Raw genomic sequence first — 25,857 nt, forward strand, 5'->3', positions numbered from 1 at the left:
CCGAAACCGAGAATGCTGAGTCTACAGAAGTGCTCATGTGCACTTACCGGGTACCGAAGGCCAAATTTCTTCGGAACATAATTTATTTCACAAAGAATTATTTTCGTTCTTATTAATCTGACCAAGTGATAAATGAAATGATAAGTTAAGGGTTGTTTGTTATATACTTTTTTAAAAGGTACAAAAAAAATGTTTAAATAAATCTATTATCTTAAATAATCTATTAAACAATAAACTAGTTTTATATATCTTACTTAGTTGAAGCTAATTTTAATTAAATTAAAATACAGCCACAGCCTTTTAGACCTGGTTCAATATCTCCTAGTCATGGTGAATACAATTTTGTTGGCATTGACACTGACTGATATGAATGGTTGCCCCTAATCTGTTTGTGTTTATTAGGGGTTCGTTGTTTGTCGACGTCAAATAAAACATTCTAAAAACATGTCACATCCTAAAGGGCGTGAATGTTTATTTCCATTACACTATAAAATATGTATAAAAATATGCGAACACTATGAATACTTTATAATTTAATACATAATATTTATCAACTCTTCAATTTGCTCTCTCGAACCTGTTTAGACGCCAGTTTGCTGTGGGTCGCGGTCACTATCTCTCTGTTTGTGTGTTGTTTTCGTTCAATTAAGCGTTAAAGCTCTCACAGCTTTAGAATTATAAAACTAGCACTCGGTTCTCAGTTTTAATTTGGCGGTGAACGAGAATAGTCCCAAACATCACGAAAATGTTGAAAGTACGCAGTGGTCTCTCATTAATTCAATCGCAAAAAGCGATTCTAACGCTCGGTTCTCAAAAGGTAACAAGTACTAAGTATCAAGAATTAATCTAGGAACTACTAGGCGGTTTATCAAGTGGAGTTTTCTTTACGGTGCCATTATTCACCATTGGCGAGCAAACAAAGCAATCAAAACGAATATATATATTTCAGCGCTGGCAAACTAGTACGGCATCGGCTGAAGCTAGAGACGATCAAGAATGGGTGCAGGCCAAGGCATTTGATCAGATCCCCCGCGTCAATATGATGTCCTTGGTGATGAAAACGTCCATGCCCGGTGGCAAATACAAGAACATGGAACTGATGGAGATGTTTGAAGCCATGCGACAGGACTACGGAAACATATTTTTTATGCCCGGCATAATGGGAAACCCGTCCTTTCTGAGCACCCACAATCCGATGGACTTTGAGGTGGTCTTCCGTAACGAGGGAGTGTGGCCCCATCGGCCGGGCAACCATACACTGCTCTATCATCGCGAAGAGCATATGAAGGAGTTCTACCAGGGCGTCATGGGAATCATTCCCACCCAGGGAAAAACCTGGAGCGATTTTCGTTCCGTCGTTAATCCCGTTCTAATGCAGCCGAAAAATGTGAGACTCTACTACAAGAAGATGTCGCAGGTCAATCAGGAGTTTGTTCAACGGTAAAAAGCTCTGAACTAATATAATATGGTATATTTTAAAAATCAAATTCCATGGCCAGTATTAAGGAAATAAGAGACGTTAATACTCTAGAGGTGCCCAGTGACTTCATAGACACCGTCAACCGCTGGACCCTTGAATCCGTATCCGTGGTGGCCCTGGATAAGCAGTTGGGTTTGCTTAAGGATTCGAATAAGGAGCAAGAGGCACTTAGGCTTTTCGAATACCTGGACGAGTTCTTTATAGTATCAGCGGACCTCGAAATGAAACCCTCGCCCTGGCGCTATATTAAAACCCCTAAACTGAAGCGATTGCTGAAAGCTCTGGATGGTATCCAGGAAGTCACATCGGCCTACGTTGACGAGGCCATAGATCGATTGGATAAGGAAGCTAAGGCTGGTGTGGTGCGACCGGAGAACGAACAAAGTGTCCTAGAGAAATTGCTGAAAGTTGACAGGAAAGTGGCCAGCGTTATGGCTATGGACATGCTAATGGCAGGAGTTGATACGGTTGGTATTTTCTAATACGATCTCTGAAGTCACCGACTTATTCCAGTTTACTCCCAGACTTCGAGCACCTTTGCAGCGTTCATGCTTTGCCTGGCCAAGAATCCTGAGAAACAGGAAAAGTTGCGGGAGGAAGTGATGAAGGTGCTTCCCAACAAGGACTCCGAATTCACCGAGGCCTCCATGAAAAATGTGCCTTATCTACGAGCCTGCATAAAAGAATCAATGCGCGTTCGACCACTTATCATTGGAAATGCTCGTGTCCTTTCTAGGGACGCTGTTCTCAGTGGCTACCAAGTGCCAGCTGGAACTTATGTGAGCATTGTTCCTCTGAGTGCCCTTACTAAAGATGAGTACTTCCCACAAGCTTCAGAGTTCCTGCCGGAGCGTTGGCTGCGAAGCCCCAAGGATTCAGGGTCAAAGTGCCCGGCCAGTGATCTTAAGTCCACAAATCCATTTGTCTTCCTGCCCTTCGGATTTGGACCTCGAATGTGCGTTGGCAAACGCATCGTGGAAATGGAACTTGAATTGGGTATCGCGCGAATCTTTCGAAACTTCAACGTGGAGTTCAATTATTCCACTAAAAATGCATTCCGATCTGCCCTGATCAACCTACCAAACATTCCGCTCAAGTTTAAATTTACTGATTTGCCAAACTAATCTATGATTACTCATATTTTAGTTAAAATTGTTCGGCCATTTTTTGTTGTACAGTTAATGTAAAAAAAATAATATCTTTAAGTCACCAATGTTTATTGCGGTCCAAAGGCAAAATGAACAATCCAAAACATATTCTACAAATGTAATCGAAAATTAACTAAAATTGTATATATTTATTTTATAAGGTTTTAACGGAGCACCTAGCCAATCCATCAATAAATAAAACACAATGGTTTGTCTATACATTTAAAGCTATTTCATTTCCAGTTAAATACACACTCATATATATATTTTTGTATCTTTGTAGATGTATAAGTATACGGATACTAGACATTAGTACACTCAATACGGTATATGGTACATTCGTGGTAAACATTTTACAACAGTTTTACAGTTAAACAGCTCATGGATTCCGGTAAGAAAAAGGGCAGGTGCAGTGACCATAACTGCATTGCGTACAATTGGATTTGGGTGTTTTTGTTTTACCAATTTCAACAATAAAATAGTTATCTAGCTTAAAGGGCAAAATGCTTGTAGAGAGTAAATATTCAATGGAAATTCCTTGGTTTCTCTTTTATTTTTAAGGTATACATCGAGATATATATATTTCTTTTATCATAGCTTGTTTTGTTGTTCATTTTTTTCGTATGGGTTGGTCCAAATTGGATATTGAAACTTTAACAAATTGGTTCACTTGGTTTTATTCCGCTCTTGGATATATAATAGTTACGAACAGTTTTTATATATATGACTTGAAAAGAAGTTGACTTTTTGATTTCATTTTGTATTGAATTTCTTTTACATATGCATTTAGTTTGGATTAATGAATTGAATCTAGAATTCAACTAGGAAATTGATTTGGAAGTCTGTTTATAAAATCAATAACAATTCAGTCCTAAATTATGGATATGAAAAGGACTTCGTTGGATTCACATTTATGAGTTGGAAACTTATCGGATATTTGAGTTGTTAATTAATGGTTGGCATGCTTTAGTATCCTTTTAGTAAGCTTTAAGAAAAAAAACACTGTATGCCAATTAAGGCAAATACTATTCGCTCTTGGCGTCCCAAACATTCCCATCTTGCTCGCACACTTGGCTAGTTATACATATTTTATTGTACGCAACTCATGTTGGCAAACTGAATTTTTATGTTTATACTTTAATGCACAATCGATACGCAGTGGCAGGCGAAAGAAGTACACATGTGGGAGTCTTGATATGTGGGTGCACGTTGGTGAGGCCATAAAAACCGAGAAACAAGAAAGTGAAAACAAAAAGGGAAGAAAAACGGAGCCAGGCTTATATCCTAAGCCACATGTGTGATTGTTTTCCGTGTTCGTATCTGTTCCCAGGCCAGTGTTTGCGGTGCGTGCGAGCGCAATAAAATTTAATTTGATGCAGGCACAAACAAAAGGGCCCCATCCAACTTCCCCAAATACAGAAGCCGCCGTCAGAAAAAATGTGAATTTTTTCCCGGTTCACAAACGAACGAAAACAAAACAGCAGGCCACAAAAACACTGCATAGTTCTGGGCTGCAAAATAAAACCACAAATGCGGGCGGGACGGAAGTGGTTACAACTCCATGAAAGGAGGATACAAAAACCACCTCACCGCAGCCCCCGTTTAAACGGGCGGCTTAGGACCGAGAGGCGTGGCAGCGACATAACATGCAATAAAAATGTGGAAAAAGGCGGCAATCCGAAAAAGACCCTGAGGATTCGGATACGGAACCCCTGCCTATCTCAGCCTGCCCAAGAAATAACTCAGAGTGTGTGAGTGGGATGTTAATTAGGTTTTGCTACACCGCTTTGAAACTCAATTTGAGGTGCTTTAAGCTGACCTTTGCTCGGTGGCACTTGACCTGCTTCGGATAGACAGGCGCCAAGGCTTGAGCCGCCATAAATTTGAACCGACAAGGACATTAGAGAGGCAAACCTTTTCCTTTTTTCCACCCAACGTATACGTGCATATATATACGTATATACATACATATGCAAAACAGCAAATCAATTGTCGCGTCGCCTGCCACTGACAACAACAGTTGTCCAGGGACGCTTCGTCCGGCAAATTGCGATTACATGCAGGTTTTTCGTTATTTAGATTTTCGGATTTTAAACACGTTTGCTTGGGGATTTAATTTCGACAGCGTGCGATCGATGCTTCATTAAATATATAAGCATCATAAGCCCTGCCACAAACATAAATCAAAATCGCTTATTGATGTCTGCGCAACACGCTGCGTATACTCGATGACATAAACGTGCCAGCAAACAATAGAAGACAAGAAAAGGAACCTGGGGGATGGCGAATACATACAAGTGACATCATTTCTCATGGCAACAATAAACGAAATACATTAACTAATATGAAAACAACAGAAAGAAAAAGGACTAATGGTGGCAATGGAAGTAAGCCACCTTAATTATGAGGCGCGACCATAAATAGATACAACAAATTGTGGCGGGAACTCAAACGGTAAGGAATATGCAAATGTCTGTCATGCACCTCCACTATTCACTATGGACTATAACCTGCTCAATATTTTCGGGCAAAGCTTGGCGTGCCCGGGTTCAGAACGCGGCAATAATGCGAGGTGGTCACGCAATACGGATCCTGATCCAGATCCCCTCCATCGTCATCCTCGTCGCCTGTGGCCAGTTGGTGGTGGTGTTGATGCTGCAGATGTTGCTGCGTCTGTGGCCGGCGACGCATTGATAACGGTCATTGCCGCTGTTGCGCGTTGCTGATAAACTCGCCGTGTTTTAGTACCTTGATAAAACAGATAAAATGGAATTGAAATATATATTTGACACTTTTAACACTGTTAAATAGATCATTTAAATTTTATTGACTATGTAACGTGTGGAATGAATAGTATTCTGTTGCCGCGTAACATTTTAGGTTTAACAAACCAAATTAAACAAATTATTTATGGCACAAGGCGCACAAAAAATTTGTGAGTAATGATCTTATCTTTCATATATTTATTTTCTATTTATTATATTTTAAGATTGCCACTTGGTGTGTTTAAACCTATAAATAGTCTCAAATAAAATTTAAGCAGTCAATCCTAGACTAACAATTTTACGTATGTAAAGTTAAAATATAATTAAGCAATGTTTTTTCTAGCAAAACATTAATTTTGCATTGAGATAAAAAGAAACCGATAATACCAAAAACATGGTTTTTGGAAAGCCGCAATTAAAAAAACAAGTGCACAGAAATCAATAATAAACAAGAAAGGAAAGCTAACTGCGGGCGGAGCCGAAGTTGATATACCCTTGCAGAATATTATGTTCACTATATTCTCCAAATTTATTCATATGATGCATTCTTAATACTCATAAAAAATCCCAACTTCCTAACTTTAAAAACACCAAAGTTATGGCATTTCCAATCGTTCAGTTATATGGCAGCTATGGGATATAGTCAGCCGATCCTTATGACATTTGGTAGGTCGGATTGATTGGCCAAATATAAAACCCATAGAAAATACCAGCTTTCTAACTTAACAAACACCATAGTTATGGCATTTCCGATCAATCAGTTATATGGCAGATATAGGATATAGTTGGCCGATCCCGGCCATTCCGACATCTATACTGCGTGCAAAGGAAAGAAGGGTGTGTGCAAAATTTCAATTCGATATCTTTAAAACTGAAACAAAACAGACGGACAGACGGACGGACGGACAGACGGACGGACGGACAGACGGACAGACGGACATGCTTATATCAAGTCAGGAGGTGATCCTGATCAAGAATATATATACTTTATAGGGTCGGAGATGTCTCCTTCACTGCGTTGCACACTTTTGACCAAAATTATAATACCCTCTGCAAGGGTATAAAAACAAATTTAACAAACTTTCATTTTATTTGCAGAGTTTAAATTGCAAATATTTGTAATTGTTTAAGTATTCTTTAGTTTCGATCGGAAGCAACTTGCATCCCTGATTTTCATGGAAACTCATTCACTTACCACATCAGCCACAATGGGCTCCTCGATCTCGAGTCCCTGCAGCGTCTGTTCGCGGCTCAAGTGCAGCTCGTAGGAATCTGTGGGCGTGACGAACACCACGCGATGCTTGCGTGTCTGCAGCACATTGGCAATGACCAGCTGGAGGATGACGCGGAAGAAATTAGAATTCGGATTAGAGGGCTTCTGGCTCCCACCGACCAGCCTTAACTCACCTTGTGCTTGTATTTGTTGAGGCTGTCACGTGCCTTCACAATCAATAGGCTCTCGTCCGTTTCCAGCTTAAAGGACACCACAAAGGCGTGCGGCACCCACAGGCTGGCGAGGGGGCCAGCATTTTGGGCACCAGCTGCAGCGAAATCGTCGGCGCTCCATCTCCCGATTGCATTTTGTGGGTGGGCTGCAAAATCCGTTGACAGCGGTTAGTGTTTTAATGGAATGATGGGACCACGATGCGTATACGCGATGTGATGGGTTTGGTTCGTCGGTTGGCTGGTTCGTTGCCCACAAAAGCCACCGCGGCAACATCCTCTTAAATGGAGAGGACGCACACACAATGCAACACAGACACTCGCACGCACACTCTGAAAGCAAAGTGTCCTTGCAAAATAAACAGACAGACGGCAAAATGAAAGGCCAGGGCTGCCTTTCAGCTTTCGCTTTTTTCTGTACTTTTTTGCCGCCACGTGGCATATGAATTACAACTAATTGAAAGCATAACTCAGCCGTAATGAGCTAACGTCAACGCCTGGCTGCACATCCTGGGCAAGGCTCTTTTTAAAGCTATGATCAAAATATTGCGCATACGCCGTGTGGGCAACCAGCAACTTGTTGAGTGCCCCTGTCCGTTCTCATTAACTGAGCAACGCCGTAAGCTGCTCTAAGCTGCTGACCAGTCTCATTTATCCGGCACACAAAAGCGGGCACAGCCGGACAATGCGGTCGGACAGAAAGATAGACGGACAGTCGGACGGACATGCCTAAGTAGCCGAACATTGGGTGAGGAGAAATGAAAAATTTAGCTCAAGGCATTAAGTCGACAACGAAATACGAAAGGAAAGTCGAAGGAGGGGAACTTTAAGCTTTTTTGGGAGGGAAAAAGTTTGTGGCTCTTGCTCGCTGGGAAATGCTAGCAGCTGTTGACATTGAATTTGCTTTTCCTGCTTTCCCGCTTTTCTCCCTAGAATCCAACTGCAGTGTGCCTGTGCGTTGATGCGTGCTCTTGTAAAATCTTTTGATTTGATTTGCGGATTTCGGCACGTCGCCCTTTGTCCTGCTCACGTTTTCGTTTTGCCTTCACTTAGTTTACTCTTTTAATTTTCTGTTTGTTTTTACTTATTACGAGTACAATTTACTTTCGGTTCATGCCCAACATCCCTCCTAGCCCCGATTTAATTCAAATTGTATGGCAAGAAGTTGCCTTCTTCTCGGCCTGCGCATAAATTTGTAAAAGACTTTTAGGCCTTGTTTTCTGTAGGCGTGTGCGTCGTGATGATGCGATTGTGAAATTGAATTTTTAGTATCATCTTGCAGTGTACCATATACATTCATTTATATGGATGTAAGCAGCGACAAACTTTGGCAAGTGGTTCGGCAAACGTGTCTGGGCTGTGGTTGTTGAAATTCAGTATGGGACCTGACCTTGGCTTTAAGGCTAACGAGATGGCGGCCAGATCTTTAGGAATGAGTTTTCAATTTTCCAAGGAACTCTGCTAATAGCTAATGGAGGAAAATAGATTTTAGTTGCCTACTTTTGAGCAGGCAAAGTCCTTCAAACACTCGAAGAACAACTTGAACGTGGTTTATTTTCAATGCATCGAGCTTGACTGCTTCTATTTATACATTGCCAAGAGGTTATTATGCAAATTCAAATCGATTGCAGGCAAATCGGGTTGCCCCCGGGAGAGACTCCGAGCAGCACTCAAAGATGATGCCAAATATGCGCATAAATTTGCCCAGACACGTGCATAAACATCAACAGGCCATTTTCGCCATTTTCGGAATATTCTACATCATGCCTAGGCAACGAGCAGTGAGGGTATCTAACAATTTAATCAAGTGAACGGACGATTTGTGGCTAGCACACACGTTTAGAGAGACGTGTGCATACACAGACAAAGTGGGCGAATGTCTTAAGCGGGAAAGCGAACGGGAAATGCACGAGTTGAACGGAAACAAGGCGTAGGAAATGCCACGACGATGCTCGGCATCGGAATCAGAATCAGGCTCAGGTGGTTGGCGGTGGCAGGAGCAAAACTTCCGTGCTCACCACCCATAGCATCTACCAATGTAGATTTTTCAATCTACAGCCGATTTCACTAAGACGTTTTATTCTTCTCCAAATTATTTTGTTAATAAATTTACCGATGAAGCAAAAAGAAAAAATATTTTCCCTTTTACCTTATGCTTAAAAGTGGTATAAAAGGTTTCAAACTAATCGTTAAGAAATTAAATTAAAAAGAACCCTGACCCCAAAGGAAATTAACTTTGATTTTCAATAATTCTACATTCGCAAACTTTTTAAAATTTTTTTTTTTAATATTTTTCACTTGCAGTACAACTTTTAAGCAAAATGTTTAAAAGATGAGTTAATAACAGGTCGGTTCCCAGAGGAATCGCAGTGCTATAACCGTGACCTCCACTGTATATTCCTATAAAATGCACGTGCGATGGTATGTATGTAAATGCAAACGGGCAGGTAAATAAAGAGGTATGACGGGCGGAGCCATTCACGCCCCACCAATGGACATTTGATGCACTTGAAAGCCTTTTGCTGCTGCGCCAACAAGTCAGCTGACAGACTGATGTGGGGATCGGGTCCTGACAAGTAAACACGCCCACCCACCCAGTCGATATAAAGCTGGACGGAAGTGAAAGGTGAAAGGAGACTAGAACAACTAGAGGGAGTGGCGGGAATCAAGTGAAGCGTAGAGCAGAAACACGCTAACAAGCAAAATTATGCAAATCAAATTATACGACGACAATGTTAAGGCTGCTGGCGGACAAGGCCACAAGGCCAGCGTGAGTGACACTGACAGCCTGTGATAAGGCTCCTGGTGGCCAGCAGTGGGAGCTAGAAGAGCTGGAGGGAGCTAGAAGAGCAGCAGCAACCATAGTTGACTTAGCCCAGTCGAACGTCAATAATGTGAAGAGGAAATGTGTCACGGGCAGACCGGGGACTTCCACAGCGACTGGGAATCGGAAGGAAGCCCAGGCACAAGGGCAGCGCAACTAGAGACACACTAAGAGAAAATGGCAATAAAAAGTGCCTAAGATTGCAGTAGAGTTCAATTAACCCTTTCGTTATTTTAAAAATGTCTAACATTTGCTTTTTAATAATTAATTAATGACATTTCAAGTCATTTCGTCTTAGGATTTTGAAGCATTTAAAGTGACTTTCATCTCGACAAAAACTTTTTAGTATTTCATCTTTTCCGCAGTGCAGCTTTGGAAATCGATAAAAACCTATTTCCACTCACTCATTCCGCACTCGCTCAGTGACGAGCGCAATCAATTACTAGATTTCCCACATGGCCGCCCACTTCCCCCATCCGGACGGAATCTCATCTTACCATCATGTCCTCGGGTATGTAGAAATCGGATACGGCCGCCGCTAGGTAGAGAACGGCACGCTCCTCGAAGGCGGCCAGGCACTCGCAGGCGGCCCGCAGCAGCCACATGTAGTCCACCACACTGGTGAAGTTCACGTACAGAATCATCTGCGTCTCGCGGGCGATCTTGTACTTGGCCAACACCGGTGCAAACACGTCAACCGAGTCCGGCTTGATGGCTATCGTCGAGCTCTGGCTGTTGTCCGCGATGTCCAGCATGTCGAAGAACTGCTGACCGGTGAAGTGTCGCGTAAAAGGCTCCAGCGACTTGTGACGGTGCATGAAGATCACGGCGTAGTCGTGATCTAGGAAGTATTCCGCTGAAGCGGAGCCCCGCGTGCCAGCGCTGAAGTTGTCCACAAACCGCACCGTATTGTGCTCCAGAGGAACTGTGGTGCCGCCGGACTGAAATCGAAAAAATCATTTTTCTATTAGAGAATAAAATCTTATTTCGAGTGGTTATGAGTTTGTTTTTCCTTAGTTCTATACCGTAAGTTATAAAATCATTTTGAAAATTCCTTAGCGTAGAGTCGAATTAACCCTAAAAGGAGTGGGTTATTTCATGCCTCTAAGTACTATAAAAGTAGTAGACTAATTTTCGGCCAACAAATATGTCACACAGTTTTGTAAAGCAATATTTCGCTAAGTATTTTTATTTAAAATTATTTATTAACTATTTGCTTTTAAAATAAATCACAAATGTGCTTTTCTAATATAATTATTTAAAACCAATACTATTGGATTCAGTCAAGTGAAATATTAATATGTATACTTCTGCACCAATATTTTATCTAAGGTAGTTTATCAAATTTTGCAGATGTATTTACACATCGGCCATAAATCTTAGAAAGACAAGTAACCATGCCTTGCTGGTTACTATTTACATAAACCAACCAAGAATTAGGCTGCCCCCAAAAATAAACATTGTTTGACCCAAATAACTGTTTTATTTTGTTCTAAGTATTACATTAACGAAAGCTAGTTAAGAGGGGTATGGTATTTAAATTTTTATTTGGCCTTTTTTTTAAACTTTTTTATTCTGAATGCACAACATTTAAAGAATATTGCGTTAAAATTTTAGATTCATCCGACTAAAACTTCCGAAGTTTGAACGTAGGTGAGTTAGCTCGTTTTGTATGCGATTTTTCGGTGTCCAAAACTTTAAAAGGCTCTCCTGAAAAGGTGCAATTTCAAAGTCGGTGAACACGACCCAGCAAAATCTACTAAATAAATCGTGTTGAAATTTGCACACAATTTCTGTACCTAAATCCGCAGGTATTGACGTCGAGTTTTTTTTTTTACTGATTATTTTTCATTTTATAATAACAAATATAACGAATTTTTTAGGCTAAAATCACGTTTTTGATTTGAAAGTCTTACCAAAAATCCAAAAATGGAATTTAAAAAAAACTCAACGCAGTTACCTCTAGAAACATATTAACTAATAAACTATTTTTTTTTGGTTTTTTCTGTTGATCCAGTAACGAGTTATGCTGTTCACCGCAAAACCTTTTTTCTTGGAGGCGCCCACGGCTTTGCTGCGAACGCCTTATTTATTATTTTTTTTTTATGAAAATTTTTGAAAACGTAGTTTAAATGTTGTACTTTAATATGCTTGTAAAATAATTGATCTGACTTTAACCGTATCGCGTAAAAAAATTCATGAAAATAGGCCTTAAATTTAATTTATTTAATTAATTTTAAATTTTACCCAAAGTTTAAATCTTTAATGTTTATCGCAGATTAAAGAAAAAGTATATGCAAAAGGCCTTTAAAGTCACATTTAAAACCTCCAAAAATGTATGCATTAAACATTAGAATTTTACACACTTCTATAAATTCACGTAGTTTTTTAATCATGTCATTTCTAAACGAGCCCCTAAACATTCATTGTTTTTCTTGATAAGAATTGTATAAAAAGTGTTTAGAAATTTCTTACAGCCCGTGCCTGTGTTTAACCTTAAAGACTCATTCTCTATAACTTAAATTTATGCACACACACTATATGCTTTGTTTTTAAGGCCCCAGGCGCCTGTTTTGCCATTAAAGCTTTCACCAATATTGGGGTCAGTTTAACGCCAGGTCGCCGGACTGTTAATTAACGGAGTACCGTCTTTAGTGAGATGGTCGGACCCTAATCCTAATCCGTGATGAGGATCCCCTGCTCACCGTGACTAGGACTATGCGGTTCTGGAGTTTGTTGTGTCGCTCGCAGAACTCCTTAAGTAGCGAGCGATTGTCCTCGAAATCCGCGGGCGGCAGGTGCGTGTTATAGAAGTCCTCCCAGTGCGTCATGTTGGCTTATCCCTTTTCTCCTGGTTTGTTTTATTTCTGCTAATTGGCCGCCAAACGGAAGCTCGAATATAACGGAAAAGTGTTTTTCCGCCGGAAACTATGCACTGCTAATTAATAAACACAGACGTTGCGGGAGCAAAATAAATTAATTAACACACGCACTGCACTATTTTGGCGTACTATTTTAATTGATTGATTTGCTTTGCACTTTGGAAAAGGGAGGCTGAAAGGGACGGCGGGGGCAGGAGCGGGGGCGCTGCTTATCAATGGAATCGTAGAGGAGCGCGCGGAAAGAGCGGATTGAGCGGAACGGAGCGCTCTGAACGGGAGAGCGAACGAAAATGCTGGCGCAGCTGTGAAAATGCGATGCGATGTGCACGGCAGCGAGTTTCGCGGGATTCTAAACCGAAAATGCGATGGACTATTGGACGGCGGAGGAGGACGAACTGGTATGCGGACAGGCGCACTCAAAGTCGTATCTTTATTCGCACGAAACGAGGCGCAAGGTTCAAAGTGCAGGCCAAAAAACGCGATGGCCAAGGAACAGCTGATGGTAGTGTTGGGTAGCGCGCGAGTGGGGGCTCACGCGCACTGGTTCCGGCGGTTGCAGCAAACTTGTTGCTTGTCAAGATTATAGTAAGTTCATATTGGTTCACAAACACATCGTAAGCATACAATTTAACTTTAAGTTGCTTAAGAAAATCATTAATTTCTTGTTCTCTGTCAGCTTGCATGCTATTTGGGTAAATGTTAGCGTTAATGAACTAGTTTACATCTTATTGGTACTAATGAACTAGAAAAAGCAAAGTTGGCTGCGCTTCATATACATTAGTAGTGATGTAAAGTGTAAGAATGCGCGCGTTGTTTGAATTCAAATTTAAAGAGAAATGAAATATTAATTATTAATTATTAGAATAATCATTATCTGGAGCCTTCAAAATTTATTTAAAATTAATATTTCTGAATAAAAGAGAGAATGATTTACAATATGGTTAAATCAATATTGGACTGCCGCTTTTTCATGGTTGATAAATCATTTCTGTTGCTATTTGCCACTTATTACCATGGAGGCATAAAATCTCTTCAGTGGTATTAAAATAAAATATATAAATAAATGTGAATTTGAACAGGCAGTAAGAAATTTGCAACGTTTTATCCTCAAATCATATAATCAATTAAGAAAAATAATAACTGATTTAAAGATTCGTTTAAATTTACAAATACTTGTTTATTATCGATTACAAACGTGGGCTCTATGCATATTGTTAGTGCAAGGACGTACAAAAGAATCTCTAGAACAATATCACAGAAACTTAATAACTAATTGGAGCTTGTCAACTGCGCGGCTAGAAGTCGGATTTGACCTTTAGCATCGCCATTAGAGTGTAATTGGGAAGCGGAATGCTTTTCAGCTGTCGTGGAAATTTATGGCATTCATTAGACGATTGAGCGCGCTCTCCATCCTCGTTGTCGCTGGGATTGTCGTCTGAATTGTGTGGTGAGTGCGCACTTTAAACCGAAACCAGGTCCAATTGTCGCGCACCGGATCGGATCAAATCGGACCAGATTTTCAACGGACTACGCCCTGGGCGTTGCTGGCGTGGTGGTCGGGGCATAGACGTGATAATCGATATCGTCGCCACCCGCTTCCTCCTCCAGATCCCGGTTCACCAGTCGCTCGCGCATTCCGTACCGCTGCCTGTTGAAGAAAAGAGTGGAGAATTAGCACTATGGAAATTAGGACAATTAGCCAGACACTTACTCCAGGTGCGAGCGCCATATGACCAGTCCGGCGTACAGGCAGATGGAGACCAAGGCCAGTGCCACCACCACAACGCCGAGCAGCACGTGACCCTGGCTAACCGCATCCGCTTGCACGTCCACCGGGGTCACTTCGATGTTTTCGGAGGCAAAGGTTTCGGTATCCGTGCTGAAGACAACACCACGTCCCTTGAAACGCTCCTCCAAGTCATCAGAGTCATCCATGACACTATCATCTTGATCTGCGTCTCCTGATTCGAGGATCTCCACATCGTACTTGTAGTTCTGGGCCAGCACCAAGTTGGTAGCCGAGTTCAGTTGATCCTCATCGCGGTGAGGATACGATCGCCTTGACTGCTCCTCCGATTCCGCCTCTGAGTCGGAACTTGAAGGAGTGTCCTGGAAAGCAGAAATTATATAAAAATGGATATTAAAGGTTTAAATTCCACAATAACTTCTTAAAAATAATCACAGTCTTATCTTATCTTAAAGCTTTTATTTATTCGTAACAAAATTGATTTGTGGGTACAATTTTGTTCTTGTTGATAATTAAATAATTTGTCTTAAACTCAACAGATTAATGCTTAAATCAAGTTAATTGAGTCCCCATTGTTTCCATGTATCACCATCACCAAACAAAAAGAGGCTCGTGTCATCGATGTGGCTTTCGCTTGTCGGTTGAGTAATTGATTTCCCCAGGCACGTGATTCTATGCGAGTTCTATGCCGAATTTGGGAACTAGTATTTGAAAGTGGGTGGCGCAAAAGCAGTCTTTCTACATTGTGTGTGTGTTTTTTATTAAGTGGCTCATAACTTTTTGAGATCATCTCTATTTATACAAACAGAGTATTCAAAATTAATACATTTTCTGCCAATGCATGCATAAGTGCATTCAATTCAATTCACACAATATCAAACAAAAATAAATTTAAAGTCTGATTTAATTTTGAGTGTACAAATCAATTAAATAGTTGGCTTGGAAACGAGACTAACAATTTAAAATATTACCCCAAGGAAATCGGAACTCTTGCTGATTCATAAACTGAAAATTTCGAAGCTTTGCGTAAGTCAAACTTCTCCCCATATTAATCATTACTTAAAAGCCGACTCGTCTTACCAACGTCTCAATTACCCAAGTCGAAGTGATAACAGTCGCTTTCTGATTGCCAAACACCTGTGAAGTTTTTACTCATACAAAGTTAGCTTTGTTTTCAGCTGTTTAAATTAAGCAAATTGTTAGGGTATGAATTCCATCTTATCAGTAAGGTCATTTAAAACCTATCTTGCATAATCTGTTACCCATATTTTTCCATCAACTAAGTTGTTTACAAAATAGTGACTACCAGAGATCACTCTCACTCGAAACCTTCTGTAGATTGTTGGCCCCGATGACCGCAGGGGTCGGGATGTTAAATTTGTAATTGGCTGTAACAATATTTTACGACTCGTGACTCGTTTCTGACTCTGTCTCAATCCCATTTGCCGTAAGCTACTTTATCTCGTGTAATTGTCCGATTTGTTTACAACTAACGACTAAAAGCAACCCATATAAAAAGGTGACAAGCACGAGATCGAGTTGGGAGATCTCGAAAATCGTAATCTGATCGGGGACAGTCGGGGATTACCCAGGTGGGGAAGCGGCGGGGACTCGATATCTGGCATTCAAACGTCACGGCAGTCGAGGAATTACCTAGAATCGGATTACCACCATGACTCACCAAACTAAACGCTTTGAAAAGGGGGAAGTTTGAGTATGGGTATTGTCTCTCTCAATTATAAGGCCCCCGTCGATGGAATTTCGTGACTAAGTCGATGAAAAGCCTCATTGGCGTGTGATAGCCGCCGTTTCTTTAATTTTATGCAAAGTTTCATTGCGTGTGCTTTTTCTTTTTGTCTTTATAAGCATTTCTTGGGAGCCTTAAAAGGCAAACACCGCGCGTGTCTTGTGGTGGTTTTGCATTTAATCAAAGTGAAAATAAATAAACATTTTTAAAGCGTAAATTTCCGGTTCTGGGTAAAAATAAAACGAAAATGCATTGGCTCGTATTTCACCGACTGGCGCTGGGGTCGTTCGTTACGTACCCAGTGCGTCAGTCCAGTCGGAGTGGTTTCGGCTTTGTCCCGTTCTGTTTCCCGGCTCTTAGCCTGGCCCAGTTACCAGTTACCCCCAGTTTTTGGCCAACTCACCTCCACGACAGCTGTCTTGTTTTTGGACGGTCCTCCTCCCCTCAGATCACTTAGCTCCGTTTGCGATGTGCTTAAATCCTGCGAGGGCTTGGCATGGGCTAAAAGAGAAAGCAATTAAGCAGAAATGAGATAATGCATTCGGTTGAATTAGCCGGTATTCGGTTACAGCTTATCGGGCTACCTGAACAGATCTTCCTACTTACAGGGAAGCGCAAATATTTGCGCCGAGATTTCGCAACTAGCACCTTTCAGCCACATTTCGGGCCATTAAAACACATGGCCAGATATGTTTGCTTATCTGCCAGCTCCGATTTTATTCAGAACCAACCAGACCCAGACAATGCGGATTGTTTTGCTACCACGGCTTTATCAGTTTACTCTGAATTTAGGGCTTCGCTTTTTGGCAAACAAAATGAAAGCGTGTTCGAGCTTTAAAATCGGCATTAGTAAGCACAGAGGTGCTTAACATAATAGTAATGTTTGTTGCCAAAAAATATTTTTTACCTTTAGATAACTTAAAAAGAAAATACATTTTCTAAAAATAGTTTTCTATTTAAATGTTTTAACTTTCCTACAACACGAAATACACACTTCCTGAATTAAAAATATAAATAATCAATTTTATATGATTTAAGAAAGATTTCCATATTATTTCACCGGTTAATTTAAAATTTGTTTCAAAAAATATTTTTTTTATGTTTTGAAACCAATTTTCAAAATACCATTCCTATTTCGTTTACTGCAGCTGTACACATCCACCATAAGATGTGTGTGGATTCTTATGGATTTTGCAAACCTGTCCATATATACTATATAGCACAAACCGAACAATAAACACACATTTCTAGTGCCGCAAACGTTTGCCAATGCCGATTGTCATACGATTCGCATAAACAGCTCACGAAACGCGTCAAAAACGCGCGCGGAAAGCTTCCCAAAAATTCCAAATGAGCCAAAATAAATTCCAAAAAACACATGATAGCAATGACGTCTTGCAATTTATTGCATTTGACATTCGTAAGTCACCCAGTTTTGATTTCAGTACGTGACGATAGCCAAAGCCGTGTCCGAAAGAAAACTTGATCCACTTTTGACAAGTGTCAATGTGTCCAGACTTTCTTATCAGACAATACCTGGTTCTCACATCTTTAGGGCAAATCATATAACTTAAGCATTTGTTTATAGAGTTCTGACACCTCATAAGCTACAAGGTAAGACGGGTGTCTTTTGGTAGTTTGTTATAAAATAATTTAACCAGTTATCACTAGTTTAGAAAGACATAAGAAAGTTATAAGTTAAGTAGAAAAACGTGGGGGCAAATAAGAATTAAGTTAAAGAATGGCTATGGTAACAAGCCACACTACAAAAAAGTTCATTAAAAATTAAAGTTTTTACATTTTTCAAGCTTTAATATTAAAGAATTTTTTCAAAAATATGACATTTATGAGTGCAACAGCTATTTTTTTAGTAACAATTAAGAAAACAAAGTATGTTTTTTTATGTCTTTCGGGTTTCCGTTTCTTGAAAGGACTTAAATGGCATAAGCTATTACTTTGTCCCACAACTGTTTAGTTAACTGCGTATCAATCATGTACCATATAACGCAAGAGCCCTGGCGAAATCTTATCTGCACCGCGAGCCAACTGGAGTCCCCTGGAATTAAAGTCTTGCAATTTAATTTTGCGACCTGGCGGGACCTTGATGGACGATTCATTGCGATGAGACGGCGGGCGGTCCCCTTTCAATAAAACCCCTATATTTATGCGCTGTAAACCTGGCTTACAAAAGCGAGACCAAACCCGAACCGGACCTGGTCTTGGATCTTGACAGGCACTTAAGGCAAAGGGTGAACCGTAAACTGTTAACTGTCTAGCCAAGTGGCCGCTCCATCTCACCCAGCTGCGCTCGAAACTAGTTTCCCTGCAGAAGTGGAAATATCGGGCTGTGCGTCTGTTTACTTGGGTTCTCTGGGGCTATCTATCTTTTATGGCCGTTGTCATTGTAGATATATCTGTTGTGGTACTTACAATCTGCCAGCAGCAGCACCAAAAGAAGCGCGCTGCAGAAGGCCAAACTCTTTCGCAGAGCCATTTCGCGATTTTTGATATGCGGGTTCCGTCACTTCCTTTATCAATTAAGTTCTTATCACACAGGCACAAGTTACGCGCCACCCAATCGCTGAATATTTTGAATGAATGAGTCGTTCTGCGGGTCCACTTATAAATGTTTATTTTATTTTATTTGTTCCGTTGCGCTGACGAGTTTTGCGTGCGTTCGCGACGAGCAATCGGATTGAAATGAAAAAATGAGAGCCGTACGAAGTCTGGCTAACTGCCAAAGCTCGTTTAACCGATCAAGGTCTGAAGTAGCAACATATGTAGTCTTTATCGTAACAGAGATACACGATGTTAGGGGTAGTCAACACTTTGTATTAAATTATTATAGCCGTAGAAAATACTGAAGCTTGTAAATATAAAATAGCGCAGGTATCTCTTCTGTTTAAAAGTTTTCTTCCTTTTTAGTAATTACAAAAACAAAAATTTTGAATTATTTCATAGATCTTGAAAAATCTTATGGTTTTGCTTCAACATTTTAAATTACATACCATAATACATTTATATCTTAATTATATCTATTTGATATATTTATAAACCTATAATTTAAATACAAGAATTAATATTTTCGGAACCATATATTTTGTTGAGCCCATTCCCACAAAACAACAATTGTATTCTTATAATGTTATTAACTTGTTACACACCAATTATTAAAGAACATATGAAATTCCATACAAATTAAAAAAGTAGAATGGTTAAGGCCATCACATTAATGCCATTAAAAATTCGTAATTGTTTTTAAATCTTTGAAGAATATTGTGTGGGGATATTCAATTTTCTGAAAGATATATTTAAAGGAATAAGTAGGTATCCCCAATTAATTAAATGGATTATGTAAAAGTATGGGAGTTTTTATTTTTTACACATAGTAGCCTGGCGCTTATGGTTTCCAACCATAAACTTGGATGTTAGTGATTAAGGTAAGGTAACATAACACTTATATCTCAAGAATTCACCAGTTGCTTTAATGGTATATCTAAAAATATTGAAGTATTTATTTTTTTCTAGACATTCTGAGTTGCGCTCGGGTGTACGTACAACTCTTTGGATTCTGTGTGTACAGTCAATTTGCGGTGCCCAAGCTGCCCTGGGCGAATTCCATATTTACAAGAGACGGGGTCGGGATCTGGATGATGGGGTCGGGATGGGGTGGGGCCTTAAAATACCTAAACTCAACTATACTCAACAATTTGTCTTATGGTCACTACTTATACGCCTATGCCAGCGACATAGCACGCCTGCACTTTAAGCTTCAACGTTTTAGATTTGGCCGGGACACCAGCGGAGGAACCACGATCCCGACGGCCACTCCCCGCACCGCTCGCTGTCGCCGTCCTCGTCGGACGTGGACCGGTGGGGGGCGTGGCCGCGAGGAACGGCCGACCGGGGGCGTCGTTGGGGGATGAGCCGGGCCGGAACCGGCAGTTTGCTGCGCCCGCAATTCGAGGGGGAATCTTTCGCGGGACCGACCAGCAGCCCCTGCCGGGCGGACGCAGTCGACTAGTGGCGGACAAAACTTTCAAAGCAATCGAAAGCGAAACCTTTGTACACACTTGATAGAGTCCTGCGGGTCGAGTTCGTGGTCAATTCGTCGTCAATGCTCAGTGTCCAGTGATCTTTTCGTTCGTTTTGTGGGTGAGAGAATGAGGGAAACTTAAACGGCTCGGTAAAAAAGAAAGGCGTAGCAGCGCGCTAAACAAATTGCTCCTGGCTATTGGCGGACAGCTCCATCAGCCGCCAGGCAGCCTTGGGGTTGAGTTCGTTGCGGTCGCGGCACAGCACCCAGACATAGTGTACCCGCATCACCTTCTCCGGATCGCCCTCTACGACCTGAGCCTTCTGGTCCCGAACGCACATGATCTGCTGCGCCTGGAACGTGATTATCAGCACGGGGCCCTGGTCCATCACCTTGCCCATGGCCAGCTCGATGTTCTCGATGTCGAGGATCTTCGAGTCCAGGTACAAGCCGGCCTTCTTTGCCTCCTTGATGGGCGTGGCTATAATGTTGAACGTGCTCTCGAAGCACCAGTCCTTCAGTATCTCCAAATCGCCCCTGACAATCGACTCCAGAATATTTGGAATGATGTCCGTTTCGCAATCGTGCAGGAAATCCTTCTGATCGAAGCTTGGATCGATTTTCACCAGCTCCGTCATCGTTTCGGATAGCTCTGTTTTTGAGAAGAGGCCGCCCATCACATCGGACACTTTATCGGTAAGCAGGCGGGAGGCACGGATCACGGGGTTTTCAGACTCGTCGTACTTAACCTTCCAGTCAAGAACCTTGTTCACGTAGGTGTTGTTGTTCTTGAAATTCTCCCACGACTCGTAAAACTTCGAGTCCTTGTGCAGCTCCATGCCTGGGAAATGGAATGGATTTGGGTTAATAAACTGTGTTTTATTGGAACTTATTCAAGCTAACCAGTTGCCTCCGTGTTAGGCTCCACAACGCGATCGCTGTCGCTTAAATCCAGCTGGATGCGCTTCCGCAGCTGGGCGGGCGCGCGATAGACCCGATTGTCTATGCTCGCATTGTCCATCTCCTTCTTGATGATCGTCGTCGTGTTGGAGATGGCCTGGAAGGCACCGGACTGTCCCAGTTTGCCGCTGGTGTCCGTGATCGTGTCACTGACACCCCTGGCCTTCTTCGAAAGCTCTTCGGTGACCTTCTTGGCAAGGTCCGACTTGCTGGCATCGTCCAGGACATCACCCACGCGCTCCTTAATGGCGCCCAGCTGCTCTTTTAGCTTACTGGACGACTTCTGCGCCTCGGATTCGACAATGTTGAACTTCTGCCGCGCCGACTTCAGCGCGTCCGACTCCTCCAGCTTCTGGGCCTCCTCGCGGAACTTTCGGATGTTGTCCTTGATTTCCTTGTTCTTGTCCATCTCCGATTTCATGTTGTCGAAGAACTGCGAGAAGAAGCCGGCCCTGCGACCTGGCGCGCTGTAAAACCGCGGCTGCGGAGTAAAGTCATGACTTAGTCCTGGTGCTCCTTGGGGTTTCAACAGCCCAAGGCTCACCTGCTGCTGCTGCAGATTCTGCGACGCCTGCTGGCACGAGAAGAGGCAGGCCCGATCCCGCGCAAGGGCAGCTATTCTGTACTGCAAGGAGAAAAATCATTGAAATCTCGCCCGTTTTAACCTCGAAATTTGCACATGTAAGGGGGTCCGCTTGGGACAGTAAGGAAACCCGGGGTCTGAGAGAACATACCATGGTGGGGAAAAAGGTGATCTTTCGCAGGGGGTTCGACCGGTGGCGAATGTTCGGGAGTATGTCGTCAGAGGCTCAAAACTTTATGTAATTCCTGCCGCGAACCACGCACGTATCAGCAGTCAGCTGTTCTCTTCGCTAAGCGCGCGCCGGTGTTGGAAAACGTCTGTTGTAAGCTCGCGCGTGCGGTAGTTCGATTCGTCGGTAGTCCGATAGTCCCGGGCCGATATCATGCGATGCGCGCGATATTTGAATTGTGTGCAGTGATTGTTGTTGTGCCGGAGTGTGGCGCGTGTGGGTGACTTGTTTTAGGGGATATTTTACGTATTTTTCATTGATAAGTCAAGCTTAGTTGCTGTGTTTTCGTATTAGATTCCATCGCGTGGTGTTCAGCTATACAAGCCCCCTGACACTTGTTAACCACTTATTAACTAGTCACCTAATTGAAAACTAATACATTTTTACAAGCATTTTTTTTATTGAAATCCATTATTTAAAGTCTTAAAATTAAGTTATTTATTTAAAAAAAATTACTTTTGTTCATTGCAGAGATTTAGATAGTATTTATATTTTACGCTGATATACTTAAAACCTAGTAATAATAATTATTAAAAATATCACTTTTATAATAATTAATTTAAGACATGATATCGATATTTTCAGGAAACATGGTACTCCCACCCCTATGCAATAACCGTTAGTCGACGCGCGCAGCTTTACCAAAAATTCCAAGAATTTCGCTGAGATTGTTCTGTTCGTTTAGTAGCTGAAGCCAGTTGTCTCCGGGACATACACTTAAATATTTTTTTTGACTAAGCCACGCACGGTTAAACACCCAAAATTGAGCTTTGTTACATGTACATTTTTTAGATAAAGAAGTAACACGAATACTTCACTTAAATAAACTCCGCTCTGTTTTTGGGTGCAAATCTGTGGAAAGTAGTGTGCGCGATTACGGTAACTTTCAATCCGGACTTTCGCCATGTTCCGTAGCAACTTGGAAGCCAGTGGCGCAGCAGTAAGTGTTTCGGCCATTTTGGGGAAAACTTCCCTTCGATTGTACACGGACAACCACTATTTCGCAGGACAACTTCGCGGCTTTTCACGCAAGGGGAGGACTAAACATGCTGGGCCTCCAGGACATGTACCTAGACACCAGTGGCGCCAACTCATCGGCCACTCTCAGTCCGCCCAGCACCCCCCTGACGCCGCTGACGCCCGACCCGTCGACTGCCGTTCAGACGACGCACTTTCCCCTTTTGGCGGATAGCGCTGCCGCTGCCAATACGCTGTTGCTCCAACGGCAGTATCACTACCACTTGCTGCTCCAGCAGCAGCAACAACAACTTGCCCTGGCGCAGCATCAGTTAGCGGTGGCGGCCTCGGCAGCGGCGGCCAGTGCAAATCACCAGCAAAAGGACGAAATTGCGCGATCCTTAAAAATCTTTGCGCAGCTGACGACGGGGCCAGCAGGTGAGAAAAGAAAGGGCCAACAACGAAATGGCGTCTTGTAAAGCAGAGCAGACTATCCCAATGAGCGAGAGCGAGATGACTATCGGTCGAAGTACAGTTAGGCCAAAGGCAGGAGCTTAGTTAAAGGGGGGTCCTAAAAAGCAGAACATTTCTATTGGACATCAAGCTCTTAGAATGTGAATATTTTGGCTTGATCAGCCTTTAACTTAAAAAAGCTATTTATTTGCACTGAATATTAGATTTAATTTTTGAAATTCCAAGTTTATTTACGCTGATAATTGTCATAATTGTTGTCATAAACTAAATTATTACAAAAATGTAATCTAATTTCTAAACTTAATCTGCTTGTTTAACTTATGAAGATAAGTATTCAACCTGTATATGTTCTTCTAACTTTTAACATTTTAGCCAACCAATGTTAAACTACTGGTAAAACAGATAAAATTAAGCTTTAGGATTTTAACCCCATAACCACTCGTACCCCCTTCAGAAATATTTTCGAACCCCTCGGTCCTTGGTTCATTGACCTTGGCAACACTTGCTCTATTCCTTCTTTCAACGATACAGAAGGCCATTTTTGCGTCTTCTCTTTTTAGTTCTGTTCATGATTCTTTGATTTTGCTTGTTCGTTCCCGTTTTTTTGCAAAAGCTAACGTGTATTTGACTGTTGATCCTTTTGAAGGCAACCAAACAAACGAATAATTTAATAAAATGTCACTGATCGATTTGGACGACGTAATGAAAAGCTTTCTATCTGCAGAAAACGCGGCTGGATCCACGCAGGATGTGATGCAGGAGTTTGCTGCCAACGGCTATGTGAGCGACGACCTCAGCCGCTTTTCCTACGGGAGCGTTACGCCGCGTTCTCAAACGCCTCCGCCGGCGCAGCAGCAACAGCAGGAAATGCACCTGCCACTGGGTCACAATCCCGTCCAGCAGCCGGCTGGAAGCACCAATTTGATGCCGGTGCCGGCTTCACTTGCCTCCCATTGGCTGCACAATTATCGCGAGCAGTTAAACAACGTGTGGCGCCACATGTCCTACATACCGGCCACTACCAGTGCAGTGTGTTTGCAGGCCCAGGCAGCGGTGAACATGGCACCCAATCTCAATGTGGGATTGCCCGTCCAGGCGGAGCAGCTACGTGGTGCTTCCAGTCCCAGCACTAACGTCATCAAGTGGAACAAGCGATACAATAACAACAGCAAGGCCAAAGAGGTGAGTAAATTTGATTTAGTTTTCGGAAGGGTTTGTCGTTTCTATATATTTTTAAGATTCATTATTTTTAGAAGTCTAGAACATGGCAGTTATTGTAAATAACAGATGGAGGGTCCCTGAAAGTGGTTAGGATTCTGATTTGTGATATTTTTAATATCTATATTTTCAGAAAGTGGTTAGTGTTTTTATTTCTGATATTTTTAATATCCATATTCTCAAACTGTAAATTTTATTTATAAGTGGATTTTCCCACAATAATATTGGAATTAAAATTTACTTAGCGAAAGAATATTCAACAGATTACTAACAATTTGAAATGGGTAAATTGTATTATTTCTAGTGTTTTTAAGTTTTGCCTAAAAGTTTCTTAAGTTTTAAAGGACTTCGTTTTTACAAACCTCTTTTTTAACGGATTTACTAATTTTATTATTAATAAGCTACACTATTATTATCTGAAGATGTTCAAGTATTCTTTGTTATTTTCATTCAAGAGAGTGCATGGATGTTAATAATGAGATATAATGCACCCACCTTTTCAGATCAGCCGCCACTGCGTCTTTTGCGAAAACAACAACGAACCGGAGGCGGTGGTCAACAGCCACACAGTACGGGACAACTTGAACAGAGTGCTGTGCCCCAAGCTGCGCACCTATGTCTGCCCCATTTGCGGGGCATCTGGGGACTCGGCGCACACCATTAAATACTGCCCCAAAAAGCCGATCATCACCATGGAGGATGCGATTAAGGCGGAGTCATTCCGCCTGGCCAAGAGCAGTTACTACAAACAACAAATGAAGGTTTAGAGAACACATCCAGCAGGAGCAGAGGCTCTGGCAGAATCTGTAGCGTTTATATAGCTAGAAATATATATACGCGTTCCGATCAAGACTGGATTTACCAGATAACTGATACAGTTAAAATAGCGCCTGGCGCGTTCGATTTTATAATGTTTCAAAAACTTATCTCGTGCCTATATTTCTAATAGTATAGTCATCGAGCGATCACTCAAATCAAACTCATTAATTCAAAAAATGTATGTCTGTTCCTGTGAAAAGGAATCCTATTTTGTAATGGAAGAATACTCACAATATCGTAAAATTTGTTCAATCGTCGTGGCCGATAGAAACATCTCACAATCCGAAAGTTAATGGAAGGAACTGGTCTGCAACTGTTCACCCTCATTTTGTCAAATGTTCGTTTGCGGCCGGAAAAATTTCAATATATCTGCAACTGATATATATCTGTACTAAATTTTGAAATAGAACACTTTGAATTTTGAACTGTCATTCGTTTCAAACATAAGTATCCAATTTAAAGCTTGCTAAATGAAAGAGCAAGGAAAACTTTCGTTAAATACGGCTTCATTTACATTTGTAAGTTTTTAAATTTTGACATACCGC

General features: G+C 41.6%; 5 protein-coding genes across 7 annotated transcripts; 2 read left to right on the forward strand and 3 right to left on the reverse strand.

Annotated features, from left to right (window-relative positions):
• Positions 1-250: 250 nt before the first annotated feature.
• Positions 251-2,849, forward strand: LOC108041411 (probable cytochrome P450 12a4, mitochondrial). The gene is made up of 4 exons (XM_017119335.2): positions 251-817; positions 950-1,440; positions 1,500-1,947; positions 2,005-2,849. The coding sequence occupies exons 1-4, from the start codon at positions 746-748 to the stop codon at positions 2,602-2,604; spliced, it is 1,611 nt and encodes a 536-aa protein (XP_016974824.1). The 5' UTR covers positions 251-745; the 3' UTR covers positions 2,605-2,849.
• LOC108041412 (phosphopantothenate--cysteine ligase) lies at positions 2,838-13,054 on the reverse strand. Its single transcript, XM_017119336.2, is given in 6 exon segments — positions 2,838-5,376; positions 6,589-6,726; positions 6,801-6,916; positions 6,919-6,985; positions 10,158-10,601; positions 12,366-13,054. Coding segments are annotated over 6 exon segments (1,125 nt in total). The 5' UTR covers positions 12,492-13,054; the 3' UTR covers positions 2,838-5,142.
• Positions 13,055-13,694: 640 nt separating this feature from the next.
• LOC108041408 lies at positions 13,695-19,278 on the reverse strand. Its single transcript, XM_017119332.2, has 4 exons — positions 18,467-19,278; positions 16,440-16,537; positions 14,254-14,651; positions 13,695-14,190 (listed from the first exon to the last, which is right to left on the reverse strand). Exons 1-4 carry the CDS (start codon positions 18,528-18,530, stop codon positions 14,070-14,072), a joined length of 681 nt encoding a protein of 226 aa, XP_016974821.1. The 5' UTR covers positions 18,531-19,278; the 3' UTR covers positions 13,695-14,069.
• A 241-nt stretch (positions 19,279-19,519) lies between these two features.
• Positions 19,520-25,672, reverse strand: LOC108041405 (mitochondrial import inner membrane translocase subunit TIM44). 3 transcript variants are annotated; one of them, XM_017119328.2, is made up of 4 exons: positions 25,544-25,672; positions 21,577-21,657; positions 20,976-21,513; positions 19,520-20,913 (listed from the first exon to the last, which is right to left on the reverse strand). In XM_017119328.2, the coding sequence occupies exons 1-4, from the start codon at positions 25,637-25,639 to the stop codon at positions 20,249-20,251; spliced, it is 1,380 nt and encodes a 459-aa protein (XP_016974817.1). In that variant the 5' UTR covers positions 25,640-25,672; the 3' UTR covers positions 19,520-20,248. The 3 variants fall into 3 exon arrangements, with proteins under 3 accessions (XP_016974817.1, XP_016974816.1, XP_016974815.1); XM_017119327.2 differs by lacking the exon at positions 25,544-25,672 and adding an exon at positions 21,767-22,066; XM_017119326.2 differs by lacking the exon at positions 25,544-25,672 and adding an exon at positions 21,767-22,066 and having other exon boundaries at positions 20,976-21,657.
• LOC108041407 (protein nanos) lies at positions 22,482-25,463 on the forward strand. The gene is made up of 4 exons (XM_017119331.2): positions 22,482-22,784; positions 22,852-23,239; positions 24,000-24,457; positions 24,997-25,463. The coding sequence occupies exons 1-4, from the start codon at positions 22,749-22,751 to the stop codon at positions 25,258-25,260; spliced, it is 1,146 nt and encodes a 381-aa protein (XP_016974820.1). The 5' UTR covers positions 22,482-22,748; the 3' UTR covers positions 25,261-25,463.
• Positions 25,673-25,857: the final 185 nt, after the last annotated feature.

Source organism: Drosophila rhopaloa, unplaced genomic scaffold (genome assembly GCF_018152115.1).
Source record: "Drosophila rhopaloa isolate 14029-0021.01 unplaced genomic scaffold, ASM1815211v1 contig_155, whole genome shotgun sequence".
In the NCBI taxonomy this organism is placed as follows: domain Eukaryota; kingdom Metazoa; phylum Arthropoda; class Insecta; order Diptera; family Drosophilidae; genus Drosophila; species Drosophila rhopaloa.